The sequence below is a fragment of the Dermacentor albipictus genome, chromosome 1 (genome assembly GCF_038994185.2).
Source record: "Dermacentor albipictus isolate Rhodes 1998 colony chromosome 1, USDA_Dalb.pri_finalv2, whole genome shotgun sequence".
Taxonomy (NCBI): domain Eukaryota; kingdom Metazoa; phylum Arthropoda; class Arachnida; order Ixodida; family Ixodidae; genus Dermacentor; species Dermacentor albipictus.
Genome location: NC_091821.1, coordinates 509,884,766 through 509,904,156, shown reverse-complemented (window position 1 = coordinate 509,904,156; position 19,391 = coordinate 509,884,766). Strand labels below are relative to the sequence as shown.

Sequence of the window (19,391 nt, the reverse complement as noted above, 5' to 3'; positions counted from 1 at the left end):
AATAAATAAATAAATAAAATTCATAACGCAAATCAGAAGACTACAGCAATCGGCTACAGGCAGACGCCTCCTGGAAAAATATGGAGGAGAAAGCAAACTGAGGGAAATTCAGAGCCAGGTAACAATACCGGACGAGTACCGAGGAACCCTCAGAGTGGCGCCGATACCAAAAACATAGATACAAGCCTACAAAAAGTACGCCGAGAGGCAAGGACCGAATGCATACAAAAGACCCTGGCCACAAGAGAGAACACAGTATACGTAGACGCTGCGACAAACAGGGAAAAAAACCATCACAGCAAAGTTGCAACAGTAATCAACTCGGACTACGAAGAAATCACAAGTGGAACGATTCCGGAATGTACAGTGACAGAAGCCGAGAAAGTGGCCGTTGCTCAAGCGGCCGAGGAGGGCTACTGCACTGGCAGATAGCTAACAATACTAACAGACTCACGAGAAGCCTGCCGAAATTACCTAAACGGCAGAATTAACCACAAAGCACTAAGAATCCTCAGTAAAAGATTCACTCACAACATAATTAAACACGATAGTGTGGATTCCCGGGCACACTGACATCGAAGGAAACAAGACGGCGGATAGGATAGCTCGAGGACACGCAAATAACCGAGCACCTAGCGAAACCGACGTCTACAGCGAATTCGGGTCAGTTGTTCAGGGATATTCAGAAACATTAAACTACTACAGAGGGCTACGAAGACAATACCCACCCCCACAAAAACAACTAAACAGGAAGAAGCGGTCGCATGGCGACAACTTCAAACAGGAACATATCCTAACCTCGACATACTAAGCAAGATTTACCCAGCGCACTATGGAAATGTCTGTGCATGGTGCGGGGACAAACCAACATTATACCACATCACATAGGCCTCTCAGAAGGTAGACGAGCTAACCAAAATTAAAGACCCTAGTGCGGAACAATGGGAGAGGATGCTCTCCAGCGACCTCCTGAAAGTCCAACAGGGACTATTAAGGCGTGCCCGCCGGGCAGGTACCCTCAGTGGAGCCCTGGACTAAGGGAACCAACCCTGGAAGGAGATGGAAGACACCATCTGAAACCGCAAGAAAAACTCTGCAAAATAAAGCGATAAACGTTATCCTATCCTATGCCATCGGGCTGTCACTTACGTTTCAGGAGATAGCGATAACGTGGCCCATAACATGCGCGCATCACCACAGGTAGGTCACGTGTGTTGTCTCAAGGAAGGAAACAACAGCGTTGGCGCCAACATACGACCACTCATTCCATTTTCCGGGGACACGCGTCCTAGCTAATGAAGCAAACGACGGCTTGTACGCAGCAGACGACGGTAGCGAGAAGCGTTTTCTACGGAATAATCATGGGCTTTGAGCTAGCTCCTTTATTTTTACTGCGGAAGAAAAATGTTTTGCTTTACCGAGTGCCTTCATTTCAGTTCCTTAGGCAAAACGTCATGTTGGCGTCACGTTACGAAAGCAAAATTGGGCCATCGGCGCCATTTTACTCGCGTCGCATCTACGGCACGCATCGAAGAAAATGGCAGAATGTCCCGAATAGTGCCCCCTTTCTCTATGCTATGTCCCCAAAGCGGATCGCTTTGAAGATAAAGCCCGCGCGACCGCATGCGGCTAGTTACTGCCGAAGTACAACGACCCCCACCCTCTCGCCCCTCTGCCGGTGGCATGCGCGCGACGGAAGACGTCACGGTTCCCCCCCCCCCTTTCCTCCCCGCTTTCCCCCCTTGCGAGCGCGACAATTGAGCCGCGATAGTTTTCTCACTTCCGCCCGCTTTCAGACCAGCATAGGGCACACGGTGACGGCGTTATCGCCCTTGGAGTTTATACCGAACATCAAGGCGGAGGCACCGTCGGCGGCGAGGACGACGGCATAAATGTTCTTTGGGTGTCCATATAATTGTTATCGCAATAATACGTTAAAACATGCCATGCGCCCCAGTCCACCCCAAATCGGCATCCTTCATCATTTTGCTTCGGTAGCTGGTACTGAGCTTTTAAAACACGACAGTTAACGCATGATATACACACCTGTAAGAGAAGCCTGAACAGGTACCGGTCGCCAATGTGCCCGCTCAACCACTCCGGGAACTCCCACTCAAAGTCAATGCCACTCAGGTGATACCGCTGCACCATGCGCACCGCAGACCGAATGAACCTGTTGATTACAGAGACGGCTATTCAGGGAAATACGTAGACTCACAAAACAAATTATACTAACAAACGCTCACCAAATTTGACATCACCTGGTGGCATAAAACGAAAGCGAGAAGGTAATGTGCCAGTAAAGTGATGTCACACCATGTCATCACGGACGTATTTTTATTGCATACACTATTTCTAAATTGTATAAAAACTCCTATTTTTGACTTCTAGAATGTTTCTTCAGTATAGAGCGGTTTTCAAACATTTTCAAATAAAATGCTCTCTGTTATTTTCACCTCATATGCTTGCTGCTTTCACAGTACATCAACTCATACGCGGTAAAACAAAAAAAAATGCAGCAAAAGATGGTATGCTTGTTTTTCACACGGTGATTTTGTTTACTTATACAGTTTGTCATATAATTCAGCCTAGGAAAAATATACGCATAGTTTCTCACATGCGAGGTCACTTTTTCCGTGCGTCTTAGACGTTGTGGTTACTTCTTTCACTAAAGCATCTCTGAAAGAGTCCAGCATCGATTAGCTTGCTCCTATTTAAAAGATGATAAATAAAAAAGGAGAGAAAGATACGCAGAAACAGGTATACTGTTTCTTGCATTATGATGTTTTTTCTTCTATATTATGACAAGTTGTATATGAGGAATAAGAATAAACTGCCACTGCTCTAAACCTAATTGGTGCCCTGTTTCTTTCTCTAAATGACTTGGCAGTGACCGTCCGTCACTTCGTTGTCCCCGCCGTGGGGGTCATTGCCCCCTGCTCAAATCGAAGTGGCTGCCCGACAGGGGCCTCACCACTGCCCCTGGGCAAACCTGCTTTTACTCTTGAATAAACCAGTCGATTCTCTGTTCTCAACCTGTCGATAGGTGTATTACTTTCCTCCGCTAAACCAAGCTCCCAACCAATAACGACCAAGGACCTTTATGGTTTTTTTTTTTACACTAGCCATGGATGACTCTAGTCCTACTCCTGACAGAAGCGACGCCGTGATTACGTCTCCTGTCTTCGCCGCAGAGCTTCAGTTTCCCAGGTTTTGGCCTAAGAATTCTGGAGTTTGGTTTCTGCAAATAGAGGCGCATTTTCAACACCAGCGCATGACTTCACAGACAGCGAGGTACCTGCACGTGGTCGACGCGCTATCCTGCGACATCGCCGATGCCAGAGCCAACTTTCTAGCGGGTACGCCTTCGGCTACGGCATAGGACGAGCTGAAATGCACGATTTTGAGGCGCCTGGAGTCATCGCTACAAAGTAGGCTCCAACGGCTCCTCTCTGATAAACTCGCTGACCAACGACCATCACAAATACTGCACCGGTTGCGTCAGTTGCTGGGTGGCCACTCCAAAAACGAGAGCTAGCTTCCAATCTTGCGCGAGCTGTACTTGCGGCGCCTCCCACAGTCCGCACGCATGGTGTTCGCGGGTTCCGACGAGACGAGTCTCGATCCGCTAGCTACGCTCGCTGACCGCATATGTGACTGCTCGTCTGCTACATAGCCACCTATCGCCGCTTTGAGAGACTCTCGCGCCTGGAGGAACCAATCGGCCGCCTTACCAGTGCAGTGGAGAAGCTAACGACTGGTGGCAACATGGCGACCAACTTCGGCGCAACCATTCGCCTTCGCAGTCTCGCAGCGTAGCTTGGGACTCGCCATGGCAATTGTGCGGGTAAAACGTCGCTTTCGCGAACGAGCAAGTCGATGAACCTCGCCGTCAAACACACCAGGCAGTCGCTAACGGCGCCATGTGACATCGGCAATCGTGCAAGCCGCCTATTTTTTGTAGTCGACCGCATCAACACGCCCCCCCCCCCCTCCTCGTCAACATCGAAGCCGAGCCGTCTATCTCTCTCGCCACTGCCGCAGATTCCCAACGCCGCATGTCCGCACCCGCGCTCCACTCAGTGAACAACACCGCCATCGCGTCCAATGAGCTCTGGTCAATAACGCCAGGCATCGAAGTCTGGCGCGTATACAGACGGATCGTTGTGATCGCCGACGTCTGTTTTGCCTTAATGGGAGCACACTTCTTCAGCCATTTCAACCTAGATGTAAGTGTTCGCCATCGGCACCTAAGGGATATCGCCACATCTCTCGATGTGCTTGGTCTCAAGTCCAATCTTACCTCTTGGCATCTGTTCGTTTCGGTCGGTCTCAACATACGAGAAGATACTTGCTGATACCTGCCACTCACGAAGCCCCGAAACGATGCGCTGCCCGAGAAGCACAAGTTGACACACCATATCACCACCCCCGGCTAACCTGTCACCGCGCGGCCACGGAGGCTCGCTGGCCGGAGGCTGCAAGTCGCCCACCGTGAGTTCGAAAACAAACTTTAGCTCGCCGTTATTCGTCCTTCCTCTCCATCTGCTACCAAAGCAGGACAGCGGCGACTGGCGGCGTTGGGGTGATTACCGAACTTTGCATACCGTCACTACACTGGATCAATATCATATTCCCCATATGCATGACTGCGGCGCTCGTCAAAATATACTACCAGATCGAATTGGTGAGCGCGTACCATCAAATTCCTGTCGACTCTAGCGACCTTCAGATGGCAGCAACCACTACTCCATTTGGCCTATTTATGTTTCTCCGTATGCTTTACGGTTTGAAAAATGCGGCGCATAAACTTCAAAGGTTCATACACGCAGTTACGCGTGGACGCCCGTTCATTGTCGTCTACCTCTACTTTGTCGACATCCTCCGTGCAAGCCGCGCAGACGACGAGCACAAAGAGCATCTTCGCCTTCTATTTGAGCGACTGGATGAACACGGTCTCGTGCTAGAGCCCCAGAAACGCTTTTTCGAAGTTGAAGCCCTGGACAGTTTTGGCCATCGCGTTTCACCTCAAGGCACCAAGCCATTGGAATCATGAATTCGGGCAACTCAGGACATCCGTTCTCCAGTCTCCTTTCGAAAGTTGTGCGAGTTTCTGGGGCTCATTAACTTTCACATGCGCTTCATATCATCCTGTGCGCATGTTCTTCAGCCGCTTAGCCACCTGCTGCGCGGCTACTCCAGAAAAACGCCTACCTTCCACTGGTCCTCGGAGCATGAACGCCGCTTCGTCGAAGTGAAAACATGATTGGCGACTGCAATGTTGCTGATTCATCCGTTGCCCGACGCGCCAACTTGCCTTATGGTAGATGCCTCAACAACGGTGGTGGTTGAAGTACTGCATCAGTACAATGACACGAACTGGAGGCCGCTGGGCTTGTCCTTAATGCGGCTCAAACGTACAGGAGCTAGCTGCAGCACCTTGGGGAGGGAAATGTTGGCCTTCTATTGCGCTGTCAAGCATTTCGTTTCTTTCTTGAAGGCTGCAGCTTTCGCATTCTGACCGACCACAAGCCGCTTTCCGTTTTCAAGAACCGTTGTCAAGAACAACAGTTCATCGCACTCAGAACGTGAGCTACGGCTACTTTCCTTTATATCCGAATTTTCTACAGACATCCGCCATATATCGGCGACCGAAAATCTCGCAGCTGATGCACTGTCGCGGATCAGCACTGTTCTTGCTGGCCTTGCGGACTTCCAAACTTTAGCCTTCGCCCAGCCAAACGACCCCGAGCTGTGCCAATTGAGAGAAAAAGGCTCGTCGCTCCAGCTTGCGGAGATGCCGCTTCTTCACGAAACATTTGTCATGTGGGACACATTGCCCATTAGTGCTCCATAAATTTTTGCGGCCAATGTTCGATTTACTGCACGAGCTAAGCCATCCCGGCGTCAGAGCGACCCATATCGTTATCTCAGACCGCTTTGGCTGGCCAGGGATCAACAAGGATGTTTGAAGCTCGACAAGAAGCTGGCAAGCCTGTCAAGCCGTGAAAGTGACCCGGCACACGCGTTCAGTGGTGCAGCCATTTTGATCACGTACATTTAGGCTTCGTGGGGCCTCTGCACTGCCAATGTTTCAGATACCTGCTCACGTGTGTGGGCCGGTACTCAAGGTGATTTGAGGCGCCGCCTCCAGAAGACATCAGGGCCGACGCAGTGGCGGAAACATTTGTTGCTACGTTGGTGTCGTGGTACGGTTGCCCTACGCGCATAATTACTGACCGAGGCCGGCAATTCCAAACCTCACTTTTTCTGCCCTTGCGTGACTGCTCCGCACGCACCTTCACAGCACGGCTTACCACCCACAGCGTTGTCGACCGTCTACACCGACAACTGAAGGCGTCACTGACGGCCAAGCTCGACACACAGCGCTGTATTGAAAGGCTACTCCTAGTACTACTGGGGCTGCTAATAACAATCAAGGATGGCCTTAGAGTCAGCTCAGCCGAGATGCTCTATAGGTCCATTATCCGCGTTCCATGCAAGTTTTTCAACACCTAGGAAGGCATTCCGCCAGCGGCCGCGCAGCACTTAGGCTACCTTGCTGTCTCGACCAGCGTCGACCTTCAGCCCTACGTAAAGCCGCGGGCAGCCTGTTTAGTTTCCGGACAATGGACATAATCACGCACGTCTTTCTGCACGCGACTCTATCAAGGCACCGTCTACTCCTCCCTATGAAGGCCCTTTTCGTGTGGTTTCAAGTTCAGAGAAAACCTTCAAGATTGACGTTAGCGGCAAAGAAGAGAGTGTGTTGTGACCGCGTCAAACCAGCCTCTCTTGAAAAATAACTCTTCATTCCTTCCGCCATTCACACCTGAGGCTCCGGAATTCTATTGGAGGGGAGTGGGGGTAGCCCTTGCAGGGACCGTCCGTCACTTCGTTGTACCCGCCATGGGGGTCATTGCTCCCTGCTCGAAACGAAGTGGCTGTCCGACAGGGGCACCACCACTGACACTCAGCAAACCTGCGTTTACTCTTGAATAAAGCCAGTCGACTCTCCATTCTCAACTTGTCAAAACATGTATTGCTTGCCACCGCTAAACCGAGCTCCCAACAACTTACTTGAGTCTGGTCCACCTGTAGGCGACCACGTGTGACAGTGCTCCGGGACCGTGCGCAGCCACGGAGAGCAGCACCTGCGTCAAAACATAGCAACTGCTGTTTCAGCGAGTACTTTGGTGTGCTAAAAGAGATCCACTCATAAAACAACGCGATGCTTTCTGATCTCTTCTTGCACTTTGGAGAAAAGTAACTGACTGCACAGATCAACACCGACACCAAAAGCTTCGCTCTTGCAGCTCTTGAAATTCGTTATGCAATGAATACAAAGATATTGGAGTGCCAGTGTTCGCTTTCGGACCCCATTCTCCCTATAGCACATAAGCCCGATGCTGGAGCCAATGAATGGATCACTGACTCATGCCCGAAGACGCATAATAAAAGACCTTCAAGAACTTCGCTCGTGCAAACCAGCGCTTTGACAAGCTTGCAACATTAGTTGGACCGGATTCGGTCATTTCAGCGACTGTAGGCGGCGCACGGTAGGTCAAAATGGTTTCATTATGGGAAAAAAAAGTGAGGCATGCAGGCAGGACACAAGAGTACAGAAGTAGACAACTGCCAGTAACTGTCGAGACGATGATAAGGCGATCTCGCAAGCTTGTGTATCTGGAGTAGCAAAGCGCGTCAAGCCCTCTGGTTTCGCTGCAGACCATGCTTACGCTAAAAAGACGCAAAAGTGTGCAAATGAAGCCGAAGCTACATTCAACGCCTGTCATATCATATGCTGCGGCATCAAGTCCATCATAAAAACAGAATTCAGCGTCGAATTGCTCTGCCCGCTGACGAGTGCAATCACGGGCCCGACGCACTGCGTGAACGTCGCAGTACGGGAACATACAGGCTCCGTAAAGGTCAGTATGTTGTTACTAGCCTTGGAAATGCTCACTGGCATGAAGTCATATATTTGTGTTTTCGTAAACAGTAAACGCAAGCCCCTACTGGTAACAGATGTTAGTTGTTTTTCAAGCGCTCTGTTTTCGACAAATTATTATGGTGCAGTAAGGAGCAAGCTTTAGTGGGTATCGAAACATACACTTAAAAAAAGACTGATGTAAAATACAACAGTTTACAGAACTCATAACATGCAAGGGCGATGACGCTCGTTTAAAGCCTCGAGCAGCGTACGGTGGAGCAAATGAACTCTAATATAGCGTAGCTCTTTGACTAGGGACAAAGAACTTGTGCCTGAACGGGTTTGAAGTTTTTGTACTTGCGTTTACAGTTGGTTCTTTCTAACTCGGTACCTGCTTTAAAATTTATTTCTTCCTTCCGCAGAGCTCCGCACGGTTTGGGAACTGCGGCGCGCTGCACATGCAATTACTATGCGCTTTTTTTCCTCTGGCGCGTTCATGACTACCACGAGACCAAATTGCCGAACTGCGTCGTAAATTATTATCATCGTGTGACTGCTTCGAAGGAGGACCGCGTGGCGTCACTTGCGTCGCTGGGATGACTGAATAGCAACAATTCATTTACAAAAATACGTGGGTCCACGTCCTGGCACACGATGAAAAACTTACGGGTCGCTTTCATCGCCAAAGTTTGCAGTGCTTTTATCATCCTAGTGCTGCGCTGTGGTGCGTTTCTACAAGATCGTGCACGCTGTGTTCTTTCGTATGAACACATTTCAATGCTCAATAAAGTTTGCAGTTATTATGTAACGGCAACTATGTTTGTTCAAGGACTCCTTTCTGATTGAAATAATGTCACGTAGTAGTGACAGTGAAGAACACAGCAGCAAAACTATGAATGAGGAACCAAGTTCTTATTGGGCGAACCTGAGCTTCCAAAAAAGGACTATACTCAAAGCACATCAATAGCGGCGAACGCAGTCGGTGATCGTCGAAATCTAAGCAGCGGGTCAAGCGTGTCGGCTTTTATATATCACTCGTCTAAGGTTCTAGTGTTATCACTGGTGCCCACGCGGTTTCCAGTAACTGCTACACAATTCGTGTCGTGCATGCAATCGGATAGCGTAAGGTTCCGCGAGGACATTTACAACATATAGAATAAACGATAGCATTCCTGTAAGTTCCAAATCATGCGGGTTGCGTCTGGCACTGAGCGATATCGTTTAACATTTCTGACAAAAACACACGTGTCAATCCCTTCTCTTAAAAAGAATTGTCCAATACTCCAAACACACGAAAGCGCAAAGAAAGCCACGAATAATAAAGAAATAACGACAACAAAGAAACAAAGTCTCTGCATTCGTCAGCAAGCATATAAATGCTTAAGACGCACCACGTGCGCGACTTAGGTTGTGTACGGCGCCGCTGTGCTAGCGAAATGCTGCCTGGTAGGAACTCATAGTCCAGAGCGCCAATAGGTCGGATTATCTTGCCAGGTTCGAACTAGCGGAGTAACAGCTTCTGGATAAGTCCTCGTCGGCGTATCAGAATCCGCGCTCAGACACGTTCACCAGGCTAGTATTCCACGTAGCGTCATCGAAGATTGTAGTGCCGGCTGGTGGTCCTCTGCAGGTTGTTGATGGGAATGCGTACGAGCTTTCGGGCTTCTTCGACAGGCTGGAGATAGGCGCCACGTCAAGATTCTGTTCACCCGTGACGTGTTGCAGCATGGCGTCGAGAGTCTTCGTCAGTTCCTTCCGTAAGCCAGCTTGAACGATGTGGTTTGCGTTGTTTCTTGCACTGCCTTGTTATGAGCGAAGGTCGCGTAGGGAAGGACGGCATCCCACGTTTCACGCTCGACGTCGACGTACAGTGCGAGCATGTCGGCAATGGTCTTCTTCAGGCGCTCCGTAAGACCATTCGTCTGCGGGCCGATAGGCACGACAGTGCGGCTTGTCCGCTTGTATGGCAGGGTGGATTGGGTGAGCTCTGCAGTAAGATCTGTTCCTCTGTTAGTGATCGCGACCTATGGGACACCATGCTGCGGCAGTATGTTTTGGACGCAAACTTTCGTCACCTCGGCTCTATTTCTTTTCGGTAGAGCTCGCGTTTCAGAGAAGTGAGGTATTCTGTAGCCTCGATAGTCCACTTATTTCTGGATGCTGACGTTGGAAAGGGTACCGACAAATTCGACTCGATCCGCTGAAACGCTCGCAAAGGAGGTTTGAACGGCTATAGTAATCCCGCTTGTCTTTTCGGCGATGTCCTGCGTCATTGACGGTCACGGCATGTCTTGGCGTAACTGGCGACGTCGGCGGTCAGGGGCGATCAATAATACTTCCCATATATTATTGCGACTGTGCGAGAAAACTCGAGGTGCCCGGCTGTCTGATCGTCATGCAGGGTGCACAAGGCTTCTCAACGAAATTCTGCGGCCACGACGAGGAGGTAATTTAGGCCTGCTGGGGAAAAGTTCTTCTCCACCTGACGTTGTTTTGCGAGGAGAACTACGGCAATCTGCACCTAAATGCCCTCGGGACAAAGGCAGTCTTGCCTTCAAAGTACTCAGCAAGGCTTCTACGCTCTGAGTCCACTCGCTGCTACTCGGCAGAGTTGTCTGCGCCTATTGTTTCTAGAAAGGCGTCGTTATCCAGTTCGCCTTGCGGTGGCGGATCTGTAGGGGCGCCCGACAGGCAGTCGGCACCAGAATGCGTATCTGCGGACTTACAGACAATGGTGATGTCGAATTCCTGGAGTCTGACACTCCATCTTTCTAGGCGACTGGAAGGACCCCTCAAGTTTGCCAGCCAATACAAGGCGTGGTGGTCGCTTGCCACTTTGAAGTGCCTCACATGCGTATAAGGCCGGAATTTCGCAGTAGCACAAAAAATCCCAAGGCCCTTTTTCTCCGTTGTAGAATTGTTGGCTTCCGCATTCGTCAATGAACAGCAAGTGTAAGCTATTAAGCTTACAACTCCATCCTTCTTTTGAACAAGCTGGGCACCGAGGCCTACGAGCTGATTTCCGTCGCGGCGGCTTCCTTAAAAGGTGAAAGCATGTGTGGAGACTGCAGACATCGTTGCAGCTCCTGAAATGCGTCTTCCTGTCGTGTTTTGAATTTAAAATCGATGCCGGCTTTCGTGCTATAAGCAAATGGTGACGCATTTCTTAAAAAGTTTCTTTGAAAGCGCCCATGTTATTTACCTAGGCCAAGGAATCTGTGAACTGCTGTCTTTCGATGGGCCGCGACAACATAGCGATGGTAGCTATCTTCTGTGGGTAGGGACGCACTCCACACTTGCTGATGGCATGGCCTAGGAACACAGGTCCTTTGCAAGTGAAACGGCAATTTTCTGGCTTTGGGGTGAATCTGGGGTGAGTCGTATTTTTGCCTGTACGCGGATTACAGAATGTTTGTTAATTTAGATAGTAATCGAGTGTTTACAGCAGTTCTACAGCTGATAATGCTGACCTTACTGTGTGCAGCTTCTCTAGCAACGCGCTAACGCAATCACTGCTCCGACTTTGAGGCGAAACAACTTTTTGTACTTGTTATAAAGCTAGGTGGCCGTCGACAAAAGAAATGTTACGGTAAACCACGCAATCAGTGAATAACCTAATAGGGAAAGAAATGCGATATAAATCGTATATATAAATGCGAAATAATAAGGGACCGAAATAATACCTTGAGGGACAGTGGAAGTTACATGACCAAGAAAAAAATATTGTGCTGCAGTGCACTACATCTGCAGTCTTTTAGTGACGCCTGACACCAGGGAAGGATGCTGATAGCGACTGGGGCAATACTAACCGAGGTAAAACCAAATTAGGAAGGCCCACTAAGCTTGAACAAGGAAACTCCCTTACCAGAACAGGGATGGGCCTCCCTGGTGTAGTATTCTGCCACAACCTCCCTGATGATGTCTACAATCAAACAACGGCCCTCAGCAGCTGCGGAGCACCTGACCAAGGCGTCAGTCAGACCAGTAACACAGCAGAGGGTGCTAAGAATCTCTCGGTCCGGACAGGCCGCCAATTGAAACTGACCCTGAATTGAAACTGACCCTGAAACTGAACCACCGAACCCTGTCGAGTGAGACTAGCTTAGCAGGACTCTATGAGGAATTATGAGTCCTTGTTTTGGATATTATCGGCCTTAGTGAGATTAAGAGAACTGGTGAGACATACATTGCTAAACAACGGCCATCTCCTCTGATATACAGGTCTCCCAGATAAGAAGCATAGGGGCAACATTGATGAATTCTACAGCATTATCGAGAGGGTAGCAGTCGTTGTAATCAAACATATTAAGAGGTTTAGATTAAAGGTAGTACAAGCCTACGCTCCAACATCCAGTCACGACGATGCGGAAGTTGATCAGTTTTATGAAGATGTTGAATTAGCAATGAGAAAAAGTGCAAACTCGGTATGCAGTAGTAATGGGTGACTTCAATACTAAAGTGGGGAAAAAGCAGGCGGGTGAATAGGAAACTGGCAACTACGGCGTCGATTCTATAAACGATAGAGGAGAGATGCTGGCAAAATTCGCAGAAAGAAATAAGCTCAGATTATTCAACACCTTTTTCAGGAATTGTAGCAACATAAAGTGGACCTAAAAAGCCCTAATTGATTTCATTATTTCTGCCAATCTCAGCATATTTCAGGCTGTACAAGTGATAGGTAGGGTAAAGAGCAGTGACCATGGGTTAGTGAGCGCTAGCATTCGCCTCAATTTGAACAGAGAAAGAGTAAAGTTGGTAAAGAGACAGGTCAACATATTCTCTTGCCAGGTGAATATCCTGGCAAGAGAACACGGGTTCAGGATCGCAAGTTACCTTCTAAAGTCAGTGAAGGAGTCCGTTTACCAAGGCTAAATGCAGACAAATTTAGCCTCGTACTTCCAAACAAATATGCAGCCTTAGAACAGAGATGATGATGATGACATAAAAGTAATTAATGAACTGTAACGAGGGTGGCTTCAGAAGCAGCAATTGAAGTGGGAGGCAAGGCACTAAGGCAGCCAGTAGGTGAGCTCTCCCAAGTAACAAAGGACCTATTAAGGAAACGACAAAGAATGAGAATGTCCAACTCAAGAGATAATATAGAATTCACAGAACTGTCAAAACTGAGCGACAAGGCGAAAATACGTGATAATCGAAATTATAACGTGAGAAAGACTGAAGCAGCCGTACAAAATGGACGCAGCCTGAAATCAGTGAGAAGAAAACTTGGCATAGGACAAACCAAGATTTGTGAACTGAAATATAAGCGGGGTAATATCATCAGCAATCTCGAAGCTATAATAACAGCAGCGGACGAATTTTATACTGATCTGTAGAGTACCCAGAGGACTCAGGAGTACTCCATTTTAAACAATAAAGAACAGGATACAGAGACTCCTCCTATAATTAAAGGTGAGATCAGAAGGGCCTTGCAAGGCATGAAACTGGGAAAAGCGGCATGAGAAGATGGAATAACAGTCGATTTAATCAAAGATTGAGACATAATGCTACAAAAACTAGCGGCTCTCTATACGAAGTGTCTATCGACTGCAAGCGTCCCAGAAAACTGGAAGAGTGCAAACATTCTACAAATCCACAAAAAGGGAGACGTTAAAGAACTGAAAATTATAGGCCCATTACCTTACTCCCAATATTATATGAAACATTTACCAAAAAATTTACCAATCAAGGGAACAGGCAGGCTTCAGGAAGGGATACTGTACAATTAATCACATCCATGTCATTAATCAGGCTATCGAGAAATCCGCAGAGTACAATAAGCCTCTCTATATGGCTTTCATAGAATACGAAAAAGCATTTGATTCAGTAGAGATGCCAGCAGACATAGAGGCATTGCGTAATCAAGGAGTAGAAACTGCTCACGCAAATACTCTGGAAAATATCTAGAGATTCTACAGCCACTTTAATTCTACACAAAAAGTAGGAAGATACCTATAAAGTAAGGTGTCAGGCAAGGATACACAATCTCTCCAATGCTATTCACTGCGTGCTTGGAAGATGTATTCAAGCTATTAACCTAGGAAGGTTTGGGAGTAAGGATCGACGGCGAATACCTCAGCAACCTTTGGATTGCCGATGACATTGGTCTATTAAGCAATACTGCAGACGATTTACAACAAATGATTGAGGACCTTAACTGAGAGAGTGCAAGAAAGGGGTTGAAGATTAATATGCAGAAGACAAATATAATGATGAATATCCTGGCAAGAAATCAAGAGTTCAGGATCGCAAGTCACCTTCTAAAGTCTGTGAAGGAGTCCGTTTACCAAGGTGAACTAATCACAGGGAATCCTAACCATGAGAAGGAAGTTCACAGAAGAATCAAAATGGGTTCGATCGCATACGGCAGACATCGTGAGCTCCTGATTGGAAGCTTACCGTTATCATTGAAAAGGAAGGTATACAATCAATGCATTTTACCGGTGATGACGTAAGGGCCAGAGACAAAGAACTGACAATGAAGGCTGACAAAGGAGCTTGAGAACAAGTTCAGGACCGCGCGGCAAACGATGGAACGAAGCAATGCTGGGCATAACCTTTAGCAACGGAAAGAGAGCGGTTTGGATCAGTTAACAAACGGGTATAGACATTATTCCAAGTGGCATTAGGAGAGAAAAATGACGCCAGGCTAGTCATGTACTGCGCAGATTATAAGACCGTTGGACCATTAGGGTGACACAGTGGGTACCAAGAGAAGGGAAGCGCAGTAGAGGACGGCAGAAGACTAGGTGGTGCGACGAAATTAAGAAATTAGCAGAGTGCTAGTTAGAATCGGCTGGCGCAGGACAGTGTCATTCGAGATCGCAGGGGGAGGCCTTCGTCCTGCAGAGGGGGTAAAAGACTATAATGATGATGATGATGATCGTCTCAAGACGGTTTTAATCCACCTAAAGTTCTAGTCAAAATTCTTGGCGATGACGACGACTTCATCCAGAAGACAAGACTGATCTGCAACTTCGAACCTGTTAACGCCATATCCATCATGCGTTAGAACGTTGCAGGTGCTGAGCATAACTTGTACGCCATAATCTTAAACTCATAGAGGCCGTCCGGCGTGAAGAAGGCCTACTTTTCGCGATCCCTCTCGTAGACTTATATTTGCCAGTAGCCAGTCTTTAGATACATCGACGCGAAGTATATATAGTCAAGGGTAAAACGGGCGCCGACCAAAAACTTTAAAAGAAAAGAAACCAAGACGTTTCGGCTCTCATACGGGGCCCTTGTTCACAATGAAAGTAAACGAAATGGGGTACGTACATGTGAATAGATGGCGCAAACAGGCGGGCGTAAACGGAAGGAAGGACCGTCATTGCGGTTCAGCGTAGTATCAGTAGTTCGTATTAGTGATGACTCGAGATGCAAACTCGAGGTTAGATTACTTTCAGTGGCTAGCATATGCACCCTGTCCCAATCATTATCATAGCCTTCTGTTGCAGAATGTTCTGCAAGAGCATTACCCGTACAAAAAAAATATTAAGAAGGCATTGAATTCTTATTGGTCAATGTTGAGTTTTTTATTGAGGAATTGTGGAAATTTTGTTGGAGAATTGTTGGGCGGATTGTTGAGCGGTCTTGAATATTGGTTACTGAAATTTAATTGGAACACCATTGGGTGCCTCAATGTTGTATAATTGTTAAGTTACCATTGAACTTCCGTTGCGCTTAGACGGCTCGTTGTGTTTATTTTGTTGAATGGTTGTTGAGTTACCATTTATAATGCATTGAACCGACGTTGTGGTAGTTCTGTTGACCTGTTGTTGAGTTATTGTTGTCACAGCACTGAAAAGTACGTTGTGGCCCAGTTGAGATGGCATTGAGATTTCAAAAGTGGCCATTGAAATATCGTTGACATTTCGTTGGGCTAGTGGATTTTTATTCATATATTGAAATTGCTTTGCTATTCACACTTGCATGCCCCGGTGCTTGCTCGTAACTTTCACAAACAAAAGCAAAGGAGAGACTGTTCAATTTGAAGTACATTTATTTACAGTAAAGATGCGTGCCTATGAAACATTATTACAGTACATAAGGCACCACTACATCGAACCTGGAGACACAGGCTAGTACCTGCAGCACTCTTAACAGTGTAAATGCATCTGAAAAAACATATGCATATGAATTCAAACAAAACGATCATTGCGGTCTTCCCTTGCGACTTCAGTTTATGACTAGAAGGCAAAGACACTCAAAAGGCAGGGCTTAAGCCTTTTAACAACCAACTTTGAACACATGAACACTTGAAGCTGCTTGCGTGTGAACACAAACAAGACATCTGAATACGTTACAATAAAATGTTTCGCACACTAACCCATCACAGGAACAGTTACGGCTGATTGTGAGAAGGCAAAATAACAGACTTGAAACAAATGACTTCACGTAAATATATACAAGCTTTAGCACACGTCTTTCACCGCGATTAAAATTTAATGAAGTACCAAAGTAGACTTGTCTGAGCTTTTTATCCTCGAGATGTATATATTTTCAGGTTGTCCAATTATTTTATAAAATAACATCACTCAACTTAGCTATTATTTGATGAGACATCATTTAGAAAGCTTTCTGGCATGGTGAACACCTGAATCATGTTTCTGACGAGCCAGGCTTGCAAGAACAGTACACCATTTGTATATTTTAAATTGAGGTAAGAAGAGATTGTTGGTGGTATTTCCTCAATTTAGTGAGCTCATTTTCAGTTAATTTTTGTGGACTTGCACAAAGCAAATTAGAGCACTTTGAGGCCTTTTTCACTCTTCCCAGCAACTAAGTGGTACCTCAGTCAATAAAGAGATAAGGCAAGGCTAATACCTTGAACGATAAGAGAAAACAATTATATAGCACAGAAAATTGGTAGTAAAACACGGCTAACACAATTCAAAAGAGCCAAATAGATGGTCACCTGCACTTGCAATATCAAGTACCCCAGAAATCGTCATAAAGGATGGGAAAAGGTTTCAATGACTGGACAGCCAGATTGGTGAGACAGTGAAAAACGCAAATGAATGCGTATGCGAAAAACCAATGACCTCAATTGGGCAGGTAAAATGTTATTAAAATGCAACCAGAATTTTATTGCAGAAAATACATAAAAGTTGCAAAATATTGGCACAAAGCAGTAACAAAGACGGAGGGAGATAAAGCACCCTTGTTTAAAAGAACTTACAAGTGATATACATGCATATTTAAGCTCAAGACAATTTTTTCTCCAATATTTACAAAAAGAGCCCATGCACTGACGGCATAAAAGAAGGTTCCTGCGCCTGGAGAATGCAGCACAGTAGAAAGCAGCGTCATGAGAACCAAAAACTAGAGCTTAGTATGTTTAAAACGTACGAATACTTGCATACCTACATGCTTGTGACATGTCATGCCTTGAATGGATGAAATTCATAAATCTCACACAAATTAAGTTACCATCACTCTTATTGGCTTCCTCAGGGGACTCCTTGAAGTTGAACTAGAAAAATGTACATCAGTTAAAACAGAAGATAAGACCCTATAGCGTTCTTCCTGAAAGAAACAGCGCAAATATTTCATGTATCAATTCTATGGACACTTCGACAATTCGGTGTACATATATATTTGACAAACACCCAAACAGACGAGAAGGATGAACTAAGGTAGCACCACGCATGAATGCTGACTCAACTAGAAGTTTATTCGTGAAGACAAAGATTTTAAACACATTGGCCAACTTCAAAAAGAAAAATCCATGGATGCGCAGCAGAAACAGCCCGGCAGAACAAAAAAGGACCAAAAGACATGTCCTGTAGAACAAACAAGTGCGTCAGAAACAAAAAAAACACATGAAAGGTTTGTCCTGTAAGTGATATTAACGTGAAATACTGCAGCAACTCTTTCCCACTAAGGGTCACAGAAATCTAGCTTATGAATTTTTCTTCGTGATCAATAAATAATTCTTCCATAAGTCCTCTTGTGTTCTGGTCTTTGTGATGAAACAACCGTTCTTTCTGCTCTATACCTCAACACCAGAGGAGTTCCAGAAGCAATATTTATTTATCACAAACGAAACAAATGCATAACCAAGTTATGTGTTGCCTTTGGTGGGAAAGACTTGCAGTCCTCAAGAGTATTTCTCGTTGGGTAGTATCACTCATCGGACAAATATTTCGCTTTTTCGAAAGATTTGTCCAATATTTCTCGTTTTTCACGTAAGTTTATTCTAGATGACATGGCTTTTTCATATTTTCTTTCTTGTCGCTCGTGGCTGTTTCTGCCACGCATGCACGGTTCTTTACCTTTGTCAAGTTGACCAGCGTCTTTAATACCCCTGTCTTCAAAAATAAACTTAGCTGAACTTGCGCTCGTGTGTGCTCCTATTTATTTCGTCGTCCGTCGTCCGCCTCTGTTCGCGTTGCTGTTTCCAGTACGCACGTATCACTTGGTTAGGCTGGTAAACATTCTCGCAAGCAAAAGGTCGCCAATTAAAATTGTACGCTACGCCTTCAACAGAAACGTGCCGCACTAGATAAAGATGCTTACTGCGGTAGTTTTGGCGGTGATAGGCGATAAGGCGAGCCCGTCGGCGGCTGTGTTCTTTGCCGACGTCGTCACCACACCTCTGTTTATTTGCGCTGTGTATCCGTGAACAGTGACCGCGCGGAAGCTGCGACTTATCGGTTGGCCGTTCTCCGCAAATCCCAAAGAGGCGAAATATATTTTTCGGTGCGCCGCACCATTAGCTGCAACCAAAATCGAGGCACGCTTAACCGCTACGGCACAAAAGGTGATCGCACTAACCGTATGGTATACGATGAGCCACTAGGATTTTAAAAAAAATATCATTATGATGTCTTACGGGCGAAACCAACGCTCCGATTATGAGGCATGTCGTAGTTGGGGACTCCGTATTAATTTTTACTTCCTGGAAATTTTTACGTGCATACAATGCACAATGCACTAGCGTTTTTGCATTGCGCTCCTTTGGAATGCGGCAGCTGCAGGGAACGTATCCACGACCTCGAGCCCCAAATTGCCACGGCAGACACCTTAGTTACGAAATGCGTAAGCGTGACGTGCAACACCGCCTTCCGGTACGAGTGTGGTACAAACGTAGCACTGCTGCACACCTGCTGCACAATTATTTGTCGCGGTTCTCCTAAGCTCGTAGTGTCTGCCTAAATACCTTGAAAGGCAGCGCGCCTCTCACGTGTCGGAACGCGATAGCAAGCGCCTAGTCGGCCTACGTGAGCCCCTATGAAAGATGGCGTGGCCACTGTACAAAATTATCACTGCTCAGAGAAGCTGATCCTTGTGTTCCAATTGTGTTCTCTCATGCAAATTAAGGAAAGGTCATTAGGCAGGAACAAATGAAGCAATGCAATTTCACGCACGTGGGGCGCCGCTGCCTCATCGCCTACTATTGTTTCAAACGAAGTGACGGCGGCAGCGAGTGTTCGTATCGAGCGCTTTCGCTCCG

At 46.7% G+C, this 19,391-nt stretch overlaps 1 protein-coding gene across 3 annotated transcripts in view; it reads right to left on the bottom strand.

Moving 5' to 3' along the window:
• LOC135913374 (chitinase-3-like protein 2) overlaps positions 1-19,391 on the bottom strand; it is a 303,766-nt gene that overhangs the window by 171,945 nt on the left and 112,430 nt on the right. For all 3 annotated transcript variants that reach the window (XM_065445972.2, XM_070532609.1, XM_070532610.1), the window contains exons 5-6: positions 7,081-7,154; positions 2,047-2,173 (exon numbers count right to left, since the gene is read on the bottom strand). In XM_065445972.2, coding sequence (XP_065302044.1) covers positions 2,047-2,173; positions 7,081-7,154 — 201 coding nt within the window. The remainder of the gene's footprint in view (positions 1-2,046; positions 2,174-7,080; positions 7,155-19,391) is intronic.